Genomic DNA, 16,512 nt, shown 5'->3' on the forward strand with positions numbered 1-16,512 from the left:
CAAAACAAGTCTAAGTGGCTCTCTGCTTATATTTCAAATGAAACGCAACTATCTTTGATCATCTTCACCTGTTTCCCTGCATTAGCAGGAACAAAGCATAACTATAATTTCCTCTCACTTAACAAAAAAAAACAAAACCTTACTATAAGTAAAACATCAAAGTAAAACCATGATCATCTGTATTACTAAGCAAAGACTTACATAGTTAGCTGAGAAAAAAAAAAGTGCTCAGGGCAGATTATTTCTAAAATCTTTCAAGGTAGAATCACTGAAAGACTCCAGGTAACTCCTATCAATGTAACTCCTGAGGTAAATATATCACCCTGTCTTTCAAATGAGACACTTAAAGCACAATTTGTCACTCAAAATTAAAATATTTCCAGTTAAAATATTTAAAGGTATCAAGACACATTAAAACAAATTTGCACAAACCGTATCTGAAGATAAATTACATTTCAAGTACCTTGCTTAAGTTGCTTTGCCACTTGCTTGAATAGACCAACAAATCTGACTTGGAATGGGTAGTTATTGCTTGAGAATACAGTGATTTTCCAGTGTTCTGTTTTGAATTAAGGAGAGAAAGTGCAACTTTTGTGGGCAAACCAAGTGGATTTGGATTACTGGAGCTTACTGTCCAATCAGTATAGGCTGAAGTTTTCTGGTCCTTCTGCGGCAAATGCAACGACTTCTGCCTTAAGAGATAACACCATGTAAAGTTGGTTGTAGTCTTCAGGCTAGGGAAAGCCAGCTGCTGGGTGTCCCTGATGTTCAACAATGAAAGAGAAGTGACCGGCTGTTGACTTTGCTCTTGGATGTTCACTTTGTCACCTTGATTTTTAACCCCTGGAGACTTCCCTTCTTGGTTGTTGTCTGTACATTTCAAAGGAGAAATAAGAGTATTTTCTGAAGGGACAGGTGAATTTCGAACTGTAAGAGTTAATGATGTGGATGACTTGATGTTTTCAAATTCCTGCAATTCACTTATAGGTTCTATAACGACAAACTTAGAGCATTCTGATAACGAATTATCAGCTGGTAAAACATTTGTCAAATTAACAGCCTCACTACTAATTTCAGGTTGAGAAAAAATATCCTTTTCCAGTATCACACTGTCCAGGGGCTCTGTAGTACAAACCTGCCTCACTAAAACAGGTTTCTTCTGTTTACTAGGTTCATTAGCTCTCGAACCCAAAGGCTCTGAAGGTCTCACATCTGCTGCACAAACAGCTCCATTTTCATCTTTGGCCCGCTTCTGGTGCTTTTCCATGGCAATGTCTAAACTATTTGCTGGGGAAAGCATCCTTTTACTCGAAGCTGAAGATTCTTGCTGAGGGGAAAGTCGACCAACGGATATCTTCTGAATTATGGGTGAGGATTCCGAGAGAGAAGAATTTTGGACCCTCTCTGAAAGAACATTTTCACAAACGAATTCCTTCTCTGGGTTTGGCAAAGCATTATGATGACCTTTTTGTAATGTTGGCACAGAGTTTTGCTCTTCACTGATTGGCACTACACTATGATTAGCCTGGCAAATTGGCTGACTGGACAGATCCTGGGTCACTAGTATTTGTGGTAGGGACGTGAGTGTAGCAAAACAGTAAGCAGGAACATTACTCTGCAGACGTACAGGCAGCACGAATGACGACGGCACCTTCTGCACCTGACTTCCAAGGGGCCTGAGCTCTGGTGGTATCAGAGGATGCGAGTTAGATATGGTATCAATTAATTTGGTTGGTAACGCCGCTGATGTCACACAACGATCTGTTGCCACTGGATCTGAAATAACTTGATTTGGCAAAGAATGAGCAGGATTAGAAGAGCAAGATGGGCCTGAAGTGAAAACCTGACAATGCAATTGATATTTGGGAGCAAAGCAATCCTCACTTTTAGAAGACCCAGATAAAGCGGAACTGGCATCTGGTTTGCCACCCTGCGTAGACACTTGCGGAGACTGCTGTGTGCTCTGGTGGCTAAGGGGTGTGTGCATTTGATTTAACAAATTGATATCACAAAGCTGTTGAACAGGAAAGATGCTGGTAGAGCTGGAGTTTGACGTTTCTGCCTGCAGATCCTTAACTTGAGTCTGAGAGTGCAAATTATGTGCGGAAAACTCAGCTAAAGATGTACTGGTGACCTGAGGCCCCTGATATGGCACTGCGTTCACACTGGGAAGAGCAATATTTTGGAAAGACGTTGGGTTTATGGGAGACAGGTGACTATCAGGAGCTATGTTTAAAGATATCTGCCGGACCAGTGGGCCTCTCCTTCTTTCTAAGAGAGGCACGTGCCCAGCCACTCCCATTCGAGAAGGTGAAGACGGAGGCTGTGATTCAGTAAGTGGTGTCGTCTGGGGTGGGGTGATGCTTCCACAATCGAATGATTTGCTTCTGAGATCAGAGACCTCCATTGACATCTGCGTGCAATTTATCTGTTCTGATGCAGCACGTCTCATTTCCCGGTGACTTCCAGGAACATTCAGCGTATTCAAGCCAGCTGGGATCACAAGAAACTCAGCTTTATTTAGAAAATCGACTTTGGGGGAAGCCTCCGTTTTAGAAATGTCCTCTATGTCTAAAGAGGCTGAGAAACTTGAAGTGTGTGATAAGCTGCTCTCCCTACTTAGACTCCTGGAGAGAGTGGAATCAAAGCTCGATTCTGTTGAGGAATGTTCTATCTCAGCCAGACGCAGCCTTTTCTTTTTGGGTGGCAGTTTCTCTGTTGGCAATTTTGATAAGGTTTCACTCCGCTGGGGCCAACTGAACTTCTCGGACTTTTCTTGATCGTAGCCTTGAGCTTCCAAGTCCCGATCCGGTTCTTCTGTGACCAAAATCTCTGGAACTTGGATATTGTGCTGCCGGACAAGTCTTGAGGGCTGTCCTAACACAGGTCGTTCACTTGGACTCTTTCTGGAGCTTTCCTGAAGTTCTCCTCTGAAGACATCTGACGGTGCAAGCTGGTGAGGATGAGATCCATCCCGAGAAGGGTGACCCTCCTCTTGGGAGAGTCCTATCACTTTCAGAGACCCGGGCTTCCCTGTTCTATTCAGCTCCTGGAAGGACACTGGGGAGGCTCTTTCAAAAGGCTCAGGCTTGTCGAAGGAGTTGGGCCTGCTCAGGGAGTTGGTGTGCTGGATGACAGAGATTCCAGTCCTGTGTCTCTGCAGTTCTGTCTTGTCCTGGGCTGCCGAACTTATCTGCTGCTCCATGATGGTTGATAGCTTGGGATCCATGGTCTGCTCAGGGCCCCTGGCAACAAGCTGAATTTGGGAGTTTTGCAACTGTGTATTTTTATGCTGCTGGTCACTTCTTATGGTAACAGTATGTTTAGACAAACTGGGAGCAGAGCCCAGAGCATTCTGAAACCGAAGGCCTTCGGAGCTTTTTGGAGAAGTTCCACTTTCATTTTGCTGAAGTTCATCATCGTCCCCAACACTTTTCATTTTCCTCCTTTTTCTAATCTGGGGCGTCTGTTCCCAGACGCCGGTGGACCCGGCCACTCTGTAGTGCAGAATCTGCGGCTGCGGACCGCCAGGCACAGGGGCGTGCTCAGGTTCTCTCACGCCTACCTTTGTTTTTGGTCCGTGTAACTCAGAACAGTAAAATTTCTTATGATTTTCAAAATTTTCCAGTTTCCTATACCTGTTTCTACAAGTTTCACACTCAAACATTGTCCCTCGCCCTTGGTGAGATTTCTTTTTTTCTGTATGTGGGCCTTGTGCCAATGCCTTGCTCCGCGCAGACACAATTTCACCAGAGGCATGGCATCCTTGGTGGCTCTCATCCAGGGACTGCCCAGTACCGAGAACATGACTTTCATTTGCTGAAGAGTCTTCTATGGCTGCTTGTCTAACAAGTGTACGGGGATGTCCACTCTGGGGCACAGGAGTGTTAGGTCCTGATACAAACACGTCGTCATAGAAAGCGCCAATTTTGTCATCAAATGACTGACTTCCTCTTAGTGGATGAGGAGGAGGTATTATATTTGCAGGTACTGCTGAATAACCTGTAGTCGGCATGGAATTACTTCTTGTGATAGGTAAACAGTCAAGTGACGGTACAGACAGAAGAAACACTTGCTTTGATTTTTCAGTAGGGGTGAAAGGGGACTTCGGTATATCAGAGCTTGAACTTGTTCTCCGTCCTACTGGTTTTAAATCAAACTGAAACGAATCTTTAAATATGTATGATTTAGGGGAATCAATGCTTCCTCGTCTTGAGAGTGAAGTTCTCCGCGGCTTCACACTATCCAGTTGTTTGTCATCTACCAAGGCTTCATTGTCTGAGATAAGCTTTGATATCCGCTCCTCAAGTGTTTTTGTGGCCAAGGGTGGGCGCATCTGACCTGGTAAAAGCAATGCCTTCTCCCCTGTGGGCAGAGCAGAGGGTGCTGATGACGTGCTGACACGAGCTGCAGAGGGTCCGTTGCTCCTTACTGAGTCTTGTTCTGTGCTGGGTAACGTTCTGGCAAAGGGAGTCGGTGGACTCACTGTTTGATCGGCACTTTCAGAACGTGAAAAGTAACCAGAATCCGTACTTCCTAAACTTCGAGGACTCAGGAGCTTTCCTTGCTGCTCTTGGGAGTAATCCGTAGCCTGCTGCCTTTGTAGCTGAGCGTGTACTGCTCCTACGTGAGAGTCTTGCTTTCCTTCCAGTAGACTCGTGTCCCCTTTCTGGTTGGGCTTCTCATTAGTCTCCAACCTGGAGATGCCACCCTGGGACACGTTGGCTGAAAGTGACTGTACGTTTATCAACTGAGGGTCCTTCTGCTTTTGTGCGCTAGAAAGTTCAGCCTTGGGATCCACGGCCTTTGGACTGTCAGTTCTTAAGGGGGACACAGTGACAGGGTGGACCACAACTTTCGGTAACTCTGTCACAGCTTGTAATTCTGAAGATTTGTCCTGTAGCAAAAAGTCACCTACCACATTTTCTGGATTGCTTGGAGTGAAGCCTGATTTTTTTAGTAAAGTTTCAGCATTTGACGTCCTCTTTATTATGTGCACAGGCTGCAGCTCCATGGAGCCCAGGTCATGCTGTCTCTCATCAGTGGTGCCTTCCTCCTCGCTCTCCCCACTGTCCTCTATGTCTGAATGAATGCTAAGTGCTTTGGGGGACTCGTGGGACAAGAACAAGCCACCAGCATCTGGCTGCAAGACAAGACCCAGTTTGATAGTATGTGCGTGGGATTTCTTGTGCTTATACAGATTACTTTTAGTCTTAAATGAAAATCCACAAGTCACACAGGGATAGGGTCGCTCTCCAGTGTGGGAACGGATATGCTTTAAAAGCACACTAGGCTTTGCACATGCTCTATTGCAATACTCACAAATATATTTTCCTTGTTTTTTTGGCTTCTGATCTTTCAGAAGGAGATTGCACATTTGCTCTACACTTTGATTAACAACAGAGGCAACATGGGTTGAATTATAGATTGGCGTGGGGGGCGACTGTGTAGAATTGGCTGGACTTATTGACAAAGGTGAAGCAGAATCCATTTGCTGGTTTTGGGGAGTAACCTGAGATCTACTGGAAGATGAGGCTAGGCCTACAGATGATGTCACTGCTATATTATAAACCTGTTCAAGTTTGGCATTCTCTTGATTTTGCAGATTCATCAGTGATCCTGTGAAACCTGAACACCCTGGAAGCTGCTGATTATGTTGGTTAGATTTGGGAACAAAGTGTTCATGTTGATACAAATGAGAAGCTGACTGAACTGTCCCTTGCTCGTTCTTCTGAGCAGCAGACATATGGACTGTATAAGAGGTACACGACTGTGATTCAGCAACCAGTTCCTGTGAAGTTTGATTTGGGGCATCCATTGAACTGTTTTTTAATTTGGAAGGGGATCGTGCAGTCTTATTTGGCCTCAGTTTTTCTGTCTTAATTGCACAAGATGAGCCCTTTTGTGACAAGGTGCTCAGTTCTGGCTCCATTGCTTTCAGTAAGACATCAAATGCGGTGTTTGTATAGGAGAGGGATGTAGTGCCACAAGAAGAGATGCATTCACTATTGTCAGTTCTGCTTTTACTTGACAAGGAACTGGAGTCACATTGTTCACCGAGGACACTGAATTTGGCAGGGTCAGTGCCTTCGGATCTCCATCTACGCAGTTCAGATGAATGCTGCAGAAACAAGGGCTTCTTTGGGGAGGCTGATTCTTCGGACTTTGAGGCGTCAGCAATTATTCCGGGTGTTTCTCCATTTTGTTTGGTAAACTGCTTCCCATTTTTTACAGGAATATAATTCTGTTTCTTCTGAGACTCTGAAGCACTATGAAGAACGGTGAAAGATGACTCTTCTGTATTTTGTTTTTGTTTTGCCTGAAGAGGATTTCTCAGTGGGGATTTTGGTATTTTTTTCAGGTGATTCTCAGCTACTATCTTTTTGCGTTTCACACCTTTAAGGGATTCCGAAGTTCCTTTAACACCGGCCTCTAAGATTTCTGTTAAAAAAAACAAAACAAACAATTGGTAACATTGTACGTACACCAACTATATAATTTTTTGAAAATTAAGATTACTATCATTATGATAACTGAAGAAAGTAGTTTAAAGAAAGTCTATTTTTTAAATAAAATTGTATTTCTGTGTTCCAGAAATTGAAAAATGTTACCAATCAAAATCTACTGCAACACTCATGCAAAGACCCAGGTGTGCATTTCTGGAATGCTTGTGTTCCTTTCTTGAAGAATCAACATCCTGGAGCCAGATCTTTCAGAACTGAATTATCTTTCGCCTTGTCACTCTAACCCTCAAACAGTGCTCCACAGGGTTAAAGAAAATGGTAACTAACAAGAAGTCTTGAGCTTGTCTTACAGCACTGCAGATAAGGAAACAGCTTGTCAGAATTCCCTCTGCTTGCAACAAAACTGGCTGACTGGTTGAAACTGGTTGGAACTAGCATGGCTGACTGGGACCTGTACAGAATGGACTTAACTTGCCAGATGAGCAACCTTCTGACACCACAGCCAGTATTTTCACCACAGGTTTCACAACGACTCCCTCCAAATTTGCAACCCATAAAGAAGCATGAAGAGACAACTGTGTCTGTTCAAGGGACTTTCCAAACCTCCCCTCCCTTTCCAGCAATCATTAATCAACCCCAAAACCCCTCCTCCAGCATCCCTTCCTTTTAGATACTGCTTGAAGTTGGTGAGGGAAGACAGATTTGAGCATCTCCTGCATGGCTGACTTGTCATTAACCTTTCTTTCTATAAAAATCTAGTGATTCAGTGTCTGGCTTTTCATTGTGTGCAGGCAAATGGACCTAGATTGGTTTGGTAACAATACCTGACTCTGTCTACACAACGGTCTGAGAATGCTGGCCCACAAAGAAGAAAATTCAACCCTCTCATGCTGAGTATTTGTCTTATCTCATTAAGGATCTTTCAAAAGAAACTTTTCAGCAAATTTATAAATATGCAAAACTGATATTTTCATGAGAAAAAGGGCCGCTGATATAATTTTAAGGGTAGGCCATAGTCAGGACTGCCAAGAAATATTGCTGATATAGCAATTGTATCAATGAATAGAAAATCATTAAACTAAAATAACCCGCTTATTTGTGGTTTCTTACCAACAAAATTATGAAGTCGTAAGGTTGTAATCGCCCTTGGTTAAAAAAAAAAAATCACCATTTTCACTGAACAAAATATTCAATGGCTATGTTTCTTTGTCATTAGCAATAGGTAGGGCAGGTAGGCAGTTAGGGAGTCAGGCAGAAAGAAGGTAAAACTTACTGCAAGAGAAAGGAAATCACCTTCATTTTTAGCTGTGTTGGAAATAAGTCAGTATTTAAGTGACAATACCCACAATCTATCAACTATTGTATTTTTGGGCAACAATTCCTTGCCATGATTTAGTTTCATTTCCATGTGTTGGATTGTTGGGCATATCAACAAAAATTATTCAACCTTATATTACTCTACTTGTAGAAAAGCCAACTACTTAATTCTCCACTATTTTCAAATAGCTATTGCAGTGTACATATTTGAAATTCACATTGGACCAAAATGGCTACACTGCAATAACTATTTATTGAGGATGAAATTTATATTAGAAATATTCTAGTCACATTCTGACATCAGTTTATATGCTCTCATACCATTGTTTAATGAAAAAATGCATACTATTCCATTAAAGATATATTTACCCACCATAATTGAAAAACAAAGGGGGGGGGTCTCATAACTAAAATATTTGAGCTAAAAAAAGTAGAAAAAAGTATCAGTATTATTCACTTTTACAAAATGTTGTTGAACAAATCTTTTTTAATTCTCTAAAACACTCATTCATGAAATGATGTTTCCCCACTAGTTTTCCCTTGTTAAGATGAATGTAAGAAAGTTATTGATGCATTTTTTTGTCTCTCATTAACTCTATCAGGCAAGTAGGCAAAGTGAAAAATGATGCTTATCAACCTGGAGCAAGTAGTCTCTCTACCCTCTTCCAGAAGCTGGAGGTGGGTGTCATAAAGGTGTGAGAGTCAGTAGGCTATTAAAATAAACACAAAAACAGAGGTGAGAAATCACTTGGATGAGAGGCTGGCAGAGCTGAAACAACATGGACTTAAACATAATCTACCCATGTCAGGCCCCATCCGGGACCTATTCAACCAGAATCTTGGCCACGGGAGATATGCCTGCGTTGCTGTGTTTCACAAACAATTTAGAATAAACTTTCATTGTTAAAGTTATGGAATTTAAACAATGTCTTATACTCCAAAGAAAAATGCAAAAATTCAACCCAGAAATACTGTATGTGATTTAAACAACAAAAAAAAATTTAACCTTGTACTTAAAAGAAAATGACGTTGAAGATAAAGGAATTGCTAAACTTAAGATCCATATTTCTTTATAAGAGAACTGTTTCCTAAAAATCTACTGGGAGTTAAGAATTTGAGTAACAGATATTTTAAACAGAACTTCTAAACTTCATGTTTCAGTTCTAGACACAGACAGATTCCTCTCTCATTTGCCAAAGCTTATAACACATGGTACCTGTATCATTGTTTATACCTAGTTCTCTATTTAATCTTATCACATGACTGGTGCTATTCCCTTCAAAACTTTGCATACTCCTTTGCTTTCTGGCAACCTGGTTTACTTCAGAAAGCTTTCCTCTATGATATCTTCATATATGTTTTCTGGTCAACTTTTTTTGGAATAAGGTTCTTTTCTTTAGGGACATCAATTATGTTTTCTCTGGATCACCTGAACGATAATTTAAATTGCTTTCCTCTGTTTGGTTTTTTATCTTTTGTTTTCTCTACAATTTTCTAAAGCTTTCCTTTTATGCCAATAATTGAATTGTCAGGCCTTTACATTCTTTACCGCTTCATATTTATTCATTAGTTTTAGACCGATGTTATTTTGTTCTCATTTTATACCCTTAGTTCCATTTTTCCTATTTCATCTCATTTTATTGTCTCATATTAAGTGTGAGCTCTTGCTTTAAAACTTTTATGATCTTTAGTTCTGCACTTAAGAACACTTCTGTTTCTAGGGTAATACTTCCTTTAAGGCAGAATTCAGCCTGTCTTCCACATTCTCAAGGCTCTTGTACTGCCTGAGGTCATGGGGAATGGTGAGGGAGTAGCACTCAGCTGAGAACATACTCCTGACAGTCTTTTTCTGAGTTGTGTTCATCCTTCTAGGTTTTGTTGGATTTTCTTTCTTTAACAGGGTTCACTGTCCTTGTTCAAGGGATAAAGCCCACTCTATCACTGGTGCTTGAGAGGAGGGGAGGTAGTGAGATGACCCTGGAGCTTGGATCAGTCTAAATTCAAGGACTTTTTTGTGGTTGTTAGGAGGGGAGAGGCTAGTGGAGGTGAGAAAGGTGCACACAGAGGGACAATAGCAGGCGTATGGGAGAAGAATACTGCACTATCACTTTAGAGGTGGATGTGAAAGCAAGGTGGCTGTCTCTCCACAGATTTTTCACTCTCCATCCCTTGATTCTCAAGATCTGGAGCTGAACTGCTCAGAGAGGGGAGCTAAGCCATCAGTCTAGGAATTATAGACAAATATCTTCTCTTGAGAAACAAGGCCCTAGAGTGGAAGGCAGCAGACCCTTGGGTTTTCAGAGAATGAAATACTTCGAAGTTTTTTAAAGTTACCCTCATCTGGATTTGTTTTAAATCTATCTATTATAGAGTGACTGGAGTTATTTTCTCTTGTCCTCTTATCTATAGCAAACAGCACAATCATCAAACCTTGTGGCTGTGGCCACAAAATAGTTAAGAGGCGGCACACACCATAGTGCTTCAAAGCAGAAATGAAACTGGTGTGAAGAGGAGGAGGAGACAGCTGTTCACCATCAGCACTTGTGCTTTTCCATCATTTTAAAGGCAACTTGTTGTTAAGGTGAACTACAATAGAAAACACATTACAGGAAACAAAGACCAAGCAGTGGAAGGCAGCCCAAGGACTCACATGGAGCCTATGCAGTGTGATCACTCCCCTCTAACCCCACCAACCCTGCCAAGCCTGCCAACCAGCGCCCCACCGACCCTCTGTCTCAGTGGAAGGACACTGCTTTCTATTCACCACCCTGATTCCAGAAATGCTGTCATTTTGGATGCTTGTTTTTACCATTACTAAGGTTAGGCATGCTTGGTGCACACCAGCATTGAAACACAAGTCTCTGTCCTTACACAGGGAGGGCTTAGAATCAGATTGGGAAGGGAGGAGGACTCAAAACAGGAGTCAGCCGGCCACTGAAAACTGTTTTCTCTCACTCATCAGCATGCTACCAGTAATGGCTGAAATTTCAGGCAGAAACTCTGAGATATCAACACATCAAAAATCTAAACATGACTTCATTTGACATACAAAGCACACTCAGGAGAGGGACCCAAATCAGCAGCACTGCCCCGTCAGATCACTGACCTGGGCTTCGAAAGAAAGGCCGGAACTCTCCCTCAGGTAGATGGTCAAGAACAGCTTAGAAAGGCAACACAGGCTGCTTCGTTGAAAAAAAGTTGAATAGTTGGGGAAGTATAAGTGAAGATTCCTGGGTTCTATGTGAAGTCACTGACACGTTATTTTCCAAGGCACTAATCTATTTATTAGGGCGTCTATGTTTCTTTGCAGAAGAGTTTGAAATATCAGTCAGCTGATTTTCAGGATTACTTCTAGAGAGTAACAGATTAAAAGCAAGCAAGTTTCCTGGCTCAAGAGTGCATCTTAGTTGCCAGTGAGGTGTGACAAAGAATATTCTTATTGTAAGTAGTAGGGATGATAAACCACAACTCATAGTGTGTTTAAAATCCTGTCTTGATTAAAGGTGAATCTCTGAGTAAATCTCTCTTTTTAGATTTACTCACATGTCAGTGTGAAAAACTTCAGATCTCTTCTGGGCCTTAGGAATATAAGTACCTGCTTTCTAACAACTGAGAGCATGCTGGGTCAGAAGGTCAAGGGATCAGACAGGGAGACCATTTAGAAGGCTTTTTTCAGTAGTTTGTGCAAGAGTTAAAATGCTACCCTGAACTCAGGTAGTGACAGTGGCCTCTGATCTGATTCAAACTAAGAAAGCCCGATAAAGGTTTGTCAAAGATTCTGCTGAGGTTTCCCGTCTGAGCACTGAGTTAGTTTGGAAAAGAAAAAAATCCATTCACTTTCTATTCCACTGAATCTCAAACTCAATATACATGCATAGAATTGTAAACTGTAGCTGGAAATTCAGGACAAGAAATTTTCAATAGGAAAATGGTTAGGCTAATTATGGCACAGCCACTTAACATAACATTATACATCCATTTAAAATAATTACAAAGATTACATAGCAATATGAAAATTATGATACATTAAGTATACGTGCACATTCTTTTCTTCCTCCAGAGAGAGGTCTGGGCTACAGGCACTGATCTGGGAACACGCAGTGAGAGCTGTTTTTGTAAAAGGACATAAATGATAAGCCAAAGACAATATGTTGTGGAGAGAGGAGGTCTCACATGAGAAGGATGGGTAATTCCTACGCTTACCAGTGAGCTAGAAACAAAAAGAAACAAGAGGACATCAGAAAGATGGGAGAAAATGTGTGACAGAGAAACAGCCAGGAAGTGGGGGTTTGGGGACTTTTAAAAAGGAAGACATGACTGCTGGTGTTGACTATCAATTCAGATACACAGATGGAAATTAACAAGGGGTCCCTGGGCTTGGCGGCCACTGGGATTAGGAAGACGTCATTATCTCTGAAAGCAGTGGCGGCAGGGTTCTGGAGGTAAAAACCCTATCATACACCAGTAAGCAGTGAGGGAGGGCATGAGGACGCAGAGGGCCTGCAAACACAGGCGCTCTTCTGGGGATGCGGCTGTAAAGGAAAAGAGAAAGACAAGATGTCAGAGTCAGGGGAAAGGAGGGTGAGGGAAGGCTTCTTCAGGATATGGAAGGGATGAGTGTGATTATAAATAGGTAGTGAAAGTAGGCAGAGAGAACCAGACTAAAGATGCAAGACAGAAAAATTAAACAAATTAAAAATTTAAACAAATAATGTGTGATAAAGAGGTATACTCAAGAAGCTACCACGTAGATGTGGGAACAACTGATTACAATGGAGGTGAGGAAACGCCTGGGAAAAGCTCTGTGGTGGCAGCACATCTGACTAGAGCCTACCTTGGCAGGGGGACGAGTACTTTCCAGTTAGGCAGGAACAAGGTGAACAAGAAAATGCGTAAGACTCATGAAGAGCAGGAAGCTAGTCTTGTTTGTCTATTAGTAGAGTGGGAGACAGGATGGAAGAGGTATTCTAGAACCAGTTTACTCTGGGCCCTGAACACAAAGCAGAAGAGACTGGAATTCACTTAGCAAGCAAGAGGAAGCCACATTCGATTGATCACTGATCACCAAGTTCTTCCCATTCCTCATGGAATACAGTTCAAGCATCTTAACATGCCAAGACTGCAGGGTCATCTGACTGGCAACCCTCCAACCTCCCTCTACACCATTTCCCCGACTCACTCCACTTCAGCCTCTGGTAAACTCTCTCCTCCTTGAACTAGCCCATCTCATTCCTGCCCCTGGGGTTTGTACTTGCTATCTCCTCAGCTAGAAAAGCCCTCCTCTTTAATAAAACACCCCTCTTTAAATGACAGGGTCATTTGCAACTTTCAACTCACTGCACCAGCCTTACCTCCGGGCTGTTCCTCCACTCTACCTAAAGTGGGTGCTCCTGTCCTGCCCACCCCAACCTTCCTCAATCCCCTCCTCATTAGTCACAGCCTAGAACGCCCTGTTTGCCTGTTTACATGTTTTTTTCTGCCTTTGGATTAGGATGGGCTGAGGGAGTCCACACTCACTCACAGGCTCTTTAACATGGGCCCGCAGCAGGTGCTCACACGAGGGGCAGGACAGGAGGCCAGGGAAGTGCCCCAAGCATGCAAACAGAGCCAACAGGCATGAAGCCAGCCCTCCTGGTGCGCCTCCTCCCTCTGAGCAAAGCCTTAGGCTTTAAGCTGCTGGGGAAAGGGCAGCGGACGTCACCACAAGGACAGGCAGAAACACCCTGCAGCCAGGGGAAGGACAGAGAAGGAGACCCTCTACCACAGGGGAGGCAGGAAACTGTTGTGAGACCAAAATCCCACACCAAAAGTATTTCAGTCCGTCTCATGGGGGAGCAGCTGGAAACACAGGGATGGCCAAGATGGAGGCTGGACCAGGAGAATGGAGCAGCCCCCCCTCCCCAACCAGAAGCCCAGCCCTGAGTGGGAGGCAGCAGCAGCAGCCCACTGCCAGGGCGGCGGTGAGGAGGTGGGCGGGGACGCCCCCCAGCCCATGGTGCAGGAGGCTGCAAGCTGAGCAGGGCCACTAGCACTGGGAAAGGCCCCCAGCGTCCCAGTCCCCACAAGGAACTGGCAGGCCATCGCTGGAATAATGAAAAGCCAGTGTACACTGAACATCCAAGCCCAGCTCAACTCTCGAATGGGCAGGCTCAACTGTCTTTCCAATCACCTGACAGAACGGTGCCCACTTCCAGCCTCCAGAAGCTACCCACTTCAGCCGTGAGAAGAAAAGAAACTCTTTCTCTGAGGAACGCAAGTCCCCTTTCATTGTCAGGCTCAGAGAGGCACTGAGATGTTGCAGTGTGCGACAGCAGCCGTCTTACCCTCCCCCTTGAGCTAAATAATTACCTTCTGAAGCCACCTGCTATGTGTGCCCTACACTAACCAAGTGCCATAAAAGGCCACACACCGGACATTAAACCAGTCAATCACTAACCAATGTTATCTCTGTAAGCCAATGGGGATTTCTGTCAAACAACTATCAGCCCACCCCTCATCCCCTTTTGCCTTATAAAACCTGCTTGTAACAACGACCAGATAGAGCACTGTCCAAGGCAACTTCAAGTGTGCCCTGGGCAACTGAGTTCAATCTTGGCTCTCAAATAAACTCGCTATATTAATTTTGCCTCAATTTCTTTCTTTAGGTCAATAGTACCTACTGTTAACCAAAATTAAATACACACACACACACATGCATGTGCACACACACACAAGAGGCACATGCTTTCACTGTCAAAGCAATCAACTCTGCCAGACTCTGAGATGACCTGGGTGTTGGAGCTCTCAGAGACTTTAAAATAACTGTGTTTAACATGCTAAATGATCCAGAGGAAAAGGTGGACAACATGCACTCACAAGTGGGAATTTAGGCAGAGAGAGGATCAAACAAAATGCTAGAAATAAATATCAGAGCAAGAGAGATGAAGAAAGCCTGTGACGGACTTATTAGGAGACTTGAGAAAACTAAGCAATCTGTAGGAAACTTACAGATAGCCCAATAAAAATTACCCAATCAGAAACACAAAGTGGAAAGAAAAAAGAGGTAAGAAAAGGAAAGTGAGGGTAAGGGAGTAGAGGGAAGGAAGAAAGGTAAGAATGAAAATAGACAAGCATGTTGGGAGCCACAGGACAGTATCAAATAGTGTGACAAATAACTGGTTTTGCAGAGGGAAAAGAAAGAATAATCAGAGAGCAGTACAAATATGTGAAAAAATAATGGCCACAGATTTTCCCGAAATAATGAAAACAACAAACCATACATCCAAATAGCCTAAATAACCCATAACGAGGATGACTAAGAATATGAAAGAATAAACATACAGAAGGAATTTTTAAAATACTGAGGAAAAAGAAGAAAAGGGAGGAAAAAAATTAGATATCATATTCAAACTCCTGAAAACCAAACAGAAAGAGAAAATCCTGAAAGCAGCCAGAGGGTAGAAAAACATTACACATAGAGCATCAAAGGTAAAAATTAAAGCAGATTTCTCAACAGAAACCATGGAGTGATATTTTTACACTACTGAAAGGAAAAAGAAAACTGTCCAACCCAGAATTTCACATTGAGAAATAATTTAGCTTTCAAAAATGAAGGCCAAAGAAAGACTTTTTCAGAAAAGCCAAAGCTGAGAGATTTCACTGTCTTCAGACCTATACTGAAATGTTAAAACTTAAATGGGGATCTCTACGTATAAATGAAGAGCTCTGAAAATGGTAAAATTCTAAAAAGAACTTTAAGAATTTTATTGATTCAAAATTTCACCAATGTAAAAGATAATACAGTATAAAGCCATACTGTCCAATATGGCAGCATGGCAGGTAAAATAATGTCCCTGTAAAATGACCACACCCCAACCTCTAGAACCTGTAAACGTTTCTGTATGTGGCAAAGGGGACACTGCAAATGCGATAATGTTATGTACTTTCACATGGGGAGATTATCCTGGGTTATGGCAGGACTCTCAAATTTAATTACAAAATCCCATAACAATGGAGAATCTCTTCTAGCTGAAGTCAGAGGTATCAAACAAGCGAAGAGACAGGAGAGAAACTGGAAATGAGACCTGACCTGCCATTGCTAGCTTTTAAGATGGAGAAAGAGAGCTGTCATCCAAAGAACATGGTGGCCTCTAAAAGCTGGGAACGGCCTTCAGCTGACAGCTCACAAGAACATGACAACTACAGCTACAGGATTTAATTCTGCCAGTAACCTGACTAAGCAGGGAAACGGACTTTCCCCTGGGGCCTCCAGAAGACAGACCTGCTGACACCATCATTATAGCAAGCTAAGACCAGGGTCAGGCTTCTGACCTACAGAACCACAAGACAGTAAGCACTGTGTCTACCACTACATTTGCAGCAATTTGTTATGTAGCAAAAGAAAATGAATACGTGTATATCTTGTTTTGTTGAGCTTCACTTTACTGAGCCTAACAGATACTGTGCTTTTTACATTAAAGGTTTGTGGCAACTCTGCAGGGAGCAAGTCTGTCTTGGCACCATTTCTCCAAACATGCACTTACTTCTTGTGTCGGACACATTTTTGGTAATTCTTGCAATATATTTCAAACTCTTGCATTATTATTATTATATCTGTCATGGTGATCTGTGATCAGTGAGCTTCGTTTTTACTGTTCTAATTGTTCTGGGGCTGCATTAACTGTGTCCATGTAAGATCGTGAACTTAATAAATGTTGTGTGCGTTCTCACTGCTCCATCAACCGCCATTCCC

General features: G+C 42.7%; 1 protein-coding gene across 7 annotated transcripts in view; it reads right to left on the minus strand.

Annotated features, from left to right (window-relative positions):
- HIVEP1 (HIVEP zinc finger 1) overlaps nucleotides 1–16,512 on the minus strand; it is a 148,045-nt gene that overhangs the window by 32,305 nt on the left and 99,228 nt on the right. For all 7 annotated transcript variants that reach the window (XM_032247705.1, XM_032247706.1, XM_032247707.1 and 4 more), the window contains one exon: nucleotides 464–6,441. In XM_032247705.1, coding sequence (XP_032103596.1) covers nucleotides 464–6,441 — 5,978 coding nt within the window. The remainder of the gene's footprint in view (nucleotides 1–463; nucleotides 6,442–16,512) is intronic.

Source organism: Sapajus apella, unplaced genomic scaffold (genome assembly GCF_009761245.1).
Source record: "Sapajus apella isolate SASKATOON/1434 unplaced genomic scaffold, GSC_monkey_1.0 scaffold63, whole genome shotgun sequence".
Lineage (NCBI taxonomy): Eukaryota > Metazoa > Chordata > Mammalia > Primates > Cebidae > Sapajus > Sapajus apella.